Raw genomic sequence first — 4,665 nt, 5'->3', positions numbered from 1 at the left:
TAACGTTCTCCATGGAATCACGGCTTTTTAGGCTCCCATTTAGGTTCCATTTAAGCAATAAAGGACGTTTTCCATGTTTCCATAGCCTCATCTAAACACGAGTAGGAGTTGGGAGAATTCGAGACAGTTAAACAAACCCGAGACGCAGTGGAAGGTTTGCACAACTGTCGAGAATTCTCGCAATTTCCCCGAGTGTTTAGATGAGGCTATGGAAAAACGGAAAAAGGTCCTCTATTGCTTTTATAAAATATTTCTCAAAGATAATTCGACAAATGAAGGAAAATCCTGGTTTTTTACGTCTTGATTGAAACAGATTTACTTGATACATGCTCATACTTTCATCTAAACACAGGTATTGACCAATGAGAGTGCGTGTACTATCCTAATTATTTTACAATTGTGTTTTGTATCTAGTTACGTACATGTCTGGCCATAGGTGCACAATTTGTTTGATTTGACACACCAAAAAACAGTCCAGAATAACTTGAAAAGGTATTGTCTTCTCAACCTCGTCCCCGGGGTCTCTCTTCTTAACTTCCCACCATGGGAAGAGGAGAAGAAAGACCTTGGTAATGAGATTTTTTTTTTAGAAACTTTTTCTGGTCAAAATTATAAAGCATTTTTCACATTACATAAAATTCTAATGCATGCAACTGAGTATTCAACTGAAGGAAGAGAAACCCTTCATAAAAGTAAAAAGTATTGTCAACTATTATCCAATAAATTGTCATTAATCTATAAGAATCTCTTTTTTCGTTTTCAACAGGGTTTAAAGACCATTGCATATATATATTGACATTCTTAGCTAATTGTCTGACCTGAAATGTTTTTTAGGCCAGCGTTAAATTAGTTCGTGCCCTAATAGACCGTATTCGTATTTCCAGTATTGGACTGGAACTAGCTTGCAATGAAGGCTAATGCGGGGGAATATATTAAAATGTATTTGCATTTGAGAAGATTCCCCCACATTAGCCTCCATTGCAAGCTAGTTCCAGTCTAATACTGAAAATACGAATATGGTCTATGACAAAGAAAACCACGCACCACCTCATTACTATGAAATAAAACATACATAAATACAAACATACTGTAGCGAAGCTATGATTTCATGACCGGTACAGATTGTTACATGTCTATATTTAGGGTTTCTTCGTGACATTGTTACAGTAACGCTAAGAATTTCCTGTGGTTGGGCCGCAACAAGTACTCTGTTATTCAATGTGATAGGGCTTTGTTTTCTTTTCAATAGCCGTTTGTATTTGTTGTAGGAATTTTAGAGTCTCGTGTAAGTAATTCAAAGTTGAGTCTTATCCTTGCACTCGGCGACGCTACAATACATATTTTATTGAAAGGTCTATGGTAGGCAGCCAAGGGCTGACGGATTACTTTAAATTTAAACGGACTACTTTAAATTTAAAAAGAACTGACAATTGTCTAAATCCAGTCACACAAAATTTCAACATTGTTCACGTGTCAGGCAATGATATACATGTATTTCTGAATCGGAGTATGAAATGTGTCCTGCGTTCAAGGCAACCCAATTTCCTTGTTGTTGTTGTTGGAGTTTCTATTATTCAACTTGTGGTTGATCCAGTAGATTTCTAGGCCTGAAAGAAAAACAGCGATTCCATTCTTTGCCATAAAAATTGTCTCGTCTTTCTTGTATAGGATGAAGACAACCAGACGAATAATCAAAAACGGCAAATTGACAAAAACTATTTGCATCACATTTCGTATTATTGCTGGGTACTTGAGCTGCTCGTGTTCCGGCTCGTGTTCCTCGTTCTCAAGTTTGTTTTCTGCCAACTGAAAGAGAGACAGTAAAAAGCTGAAGCATGCTGCAGCGACCATCGCGATAGCGAATCCATTTGGAATGATCCTGCGATTGTCTCTTTCGTCCAGGACAATATCAAGCATCTCAACTGTATCGAAGAGGTCGATGGTAATTTGCAAAGACAGTCGTTGAACAAGTAACGTATACCCCTTGTGTTCATCATCCAAATCCGAAGCTGTGTTTACTAGGAAAAGGAATAGCAGTGGCGTTAAACACAGCATTACTTTTAACGTATTGGGACCAAGAAGGTTCTTCGTGTCGAGATCATCACCGACAACAGGAAAAATGATGGCGATCATTGCAATCAAGGCGATCACATACAAAAGCCACGTGAGGAACATTCCGTTAAGGTTTGCTTTCTTACGAAGGCAATGGATCCAATAAAATAGTGCTGGAGCGTATAACAGAAACAGAGGAATCCAGCGTGCATCTTGTTTGTACCATGCTGGATATGCTGTAAGAAAACCGCACTGAGTCACCAGCATCGCAAAAAATATGAAACGTCCTAAATAGAGTCCAACGGATTTCATCTTACTCTTCAAGACTGATGAACAGGTCACTTCAAGGGATAGCCTTCTGGTCTAGTACTGCTTCCAGCTTTTTCTGTTTCTTTCAAAGGTCTTGAACATCTGAAGTGACTTCACAAGTTATAATACCAAGTGCCGTTAACGTTGGCGAAACGTGCCAGACTCAGTTAAATAGTGCAGATTCTATTTTTAGGGTCTTTCCAAGAAACCAGACTACGTCATTGGCTATTATGCGGATTCCATGGCATCTGTCAATCAAGCTGACAAATATTTGACTTACGTTGATTTGCTGCTATCTGTTCTATCTGTTCAGTGAGTAAGCGTAGACGTTTTGAAAATATACTTGTTACTAGCCTCCGGAAAACTGACTTCAGTCACTGTTTACGGAGATAAAGGTGTCACACTCTAAAACTTTAACGTTATTTGATCTGACATCTTTTTGTTAATTACTTCATATTTACTTTAGGTTGATGAAGTTTTAGGAAAAATAATCGGTTTAAACATAAACTCAGTTGACATCGTGACGGAATGAGTATCGACCATTATTTTAACATCCCTTCAATTACCACTGGAATTTATGTAAAAAATGACGCAAGCTCAGAGCCATAAAAAGGGAAATGTGGATAATGCTATCACCTCTCTCCATTTTTTCTCGGAGAGCCGGATTTTGTTAAACAGACCCACGCCGTGCCGTCTCAGGAATTAAAGAGTAGAATTTTTTTTACCAATTTAGGGGATTTCCCTTTTCTTACGTAATGGTATTGACTTCTAAAGAAGGACATGTTTCTCGGGATCGTTACCCAACCGTTTTCTAGTGCAGGGATGTTTTAGTCTGTAGGTGATACTTCCATGCAGCGGCCATTTGTCAATTAAGTTTAGGGGGGTTTCCCTTTTCTTTCGAGTGACATTTTCTTAGAATTACATGCTTCTCGGAATCGTTACCCTAGTATGATGGGTTAAACACTTTTTACAACAGTACAAACGTCTGACACAGCATTCTTAAATTGAGTTTGGAGAGTTTTTTTTCTACCTTTTGGGGGAGAATTAATATGTCATTACATAAGTTTTGTTCCTTTTTGAATCGATTTCTAAAACCAGCCCCGCAAATCATATAAACCCTTCTGCTTATTCCGAAGGCATTTGAGACTGAGCCACATTGAATAAGAATAAACTAGGGAAAAGGTTCCAGAGAAGCTATGATCCTGGCAATGTTTGCAACTGCGTAAAGAAGCCTGAAAGTTTTTGGACTTCAACGGGGTTTGAACCCGTGACCTCGCGATACCAGTGCGACGCTCTAACCAACTGAGCTATGAAGCTACTGACGTTAGGAGCTTGTCATTTGTGGGTTCTAATGTTCCCGTGAGGAATGAATCAACGATGAAATGATATATGAAATGGATCATATATGAACTGCGGATATGAAATCAAGTGAAGCTATGATCCTCGCAGTTATGAACGCAATTTTTGCAATTGCGTAAAGAATCCAGGTTGTAAGAATATGTAGTCCAGATAGGTTGCAATGTCCTTCAGTCTGGTACAAAACGTATGACCTAGTGCGTTTTGCTAAGGCACAGCATCTTTTACAGGGGATGTGTTGCGAAATTCGTTGACTCGGAACTGGCACCAAAATCTTCTTCAAACACTGAAGGATGGTTTGAATCAAACAGTAAATACAAAAGCAAGCAGTGATGGGCAAAATTGGAGAAGATTAAAATGGATTGTTCATGGGGTTTTAGGAAAACTGTTCAGACTAACAGCTTTTAGCCTGTTCCAGGCTCCCAGATAGTCGAGAAAACGAAAAGAACTGCGTGTGAAAAGCGAGAGGGGGCTTGGGTCGAGGCGAGGCGAGGCGCCTCGACCCAAGCCCCTCTCGCTTTTCACATGCAGTTCTTTTTGTTTTCTCCACTATCTGGGAGCCTGGAACAGGCTGAACAGTTTTTTAAAATGTTATCTGTGTTGGTGTAATTTGAATTGAGTCACGGCGCTTTCGGCAGACATTTTTTGCCAGGAAGATTTGACAGTTTTTGTTTAAAAGTAATTTCTGGGTTAACGCTAAGTTGCGTAGCGAGTAGGGGCCCGTGTAAAACTACACGAAATTAATTGTACTGCCATGACACAGCCTTTCTAAGTGTCTTTTCTTGACAAACCGATTTATTATTTATTATTATACATCAGTTTTTCCTATCTCAGTGGGAAGGCACCAGAAACAATACACTCATTGATGGCAAGTCATCGTTGTTGCATTGAAGTTATGTGGTGCCTTCCATTAGCTAACAGTGCAATCATTAAGGTGCAAGTATCGCT

General features: G+C 39.2%; 1 protein-coding gene across 1 annotated transcript in view; it reads right to left on the bottom strand.

Annotated features, from left to right (window-relative positions):
• The window catches only part of LOC138055226 (uncharacterized), a 2,553-nt gene extending 16 nt beyond the window's left edge, over positions 1–2,537 (bottom strand). The window contains exon 1 of the mRNA XM_068901199.1: positions 1–2,537. This exon is cut by the window's left edge and continues 16 nt beyond it. Coding sequence (XP_068757300.1) covers positions 1,528–2,364 — 837 coding nt within the window. The 5' untranslated portion in view covers positions 2,365–2,537 and the 3' untranslated portion in view covers positions 1–1,527.
• Positions 2,538–4,665: the final 2,128 nt, after the last annotated feature.

Source organism: Montipora capricornis, chromosome 7 (assembly GCF_036669925.1).
Source record: "Montipora capricornis isolate CH-2021 chromosome 7, ASM3666992v2, whole genome shotgun sequence".
NCBI classification, from domain to species: domain Eukaryota; kingdom Metazoa; phylum Cnidaria; class Anthozoa; order Scleractinia; family Acroporidae; genus Montipora; species Montipora capricornis.
Note: the sequence above shows the minus strand (reverse complement) of the source record. Positions and strands in the feature narration are given on the sequence as shown.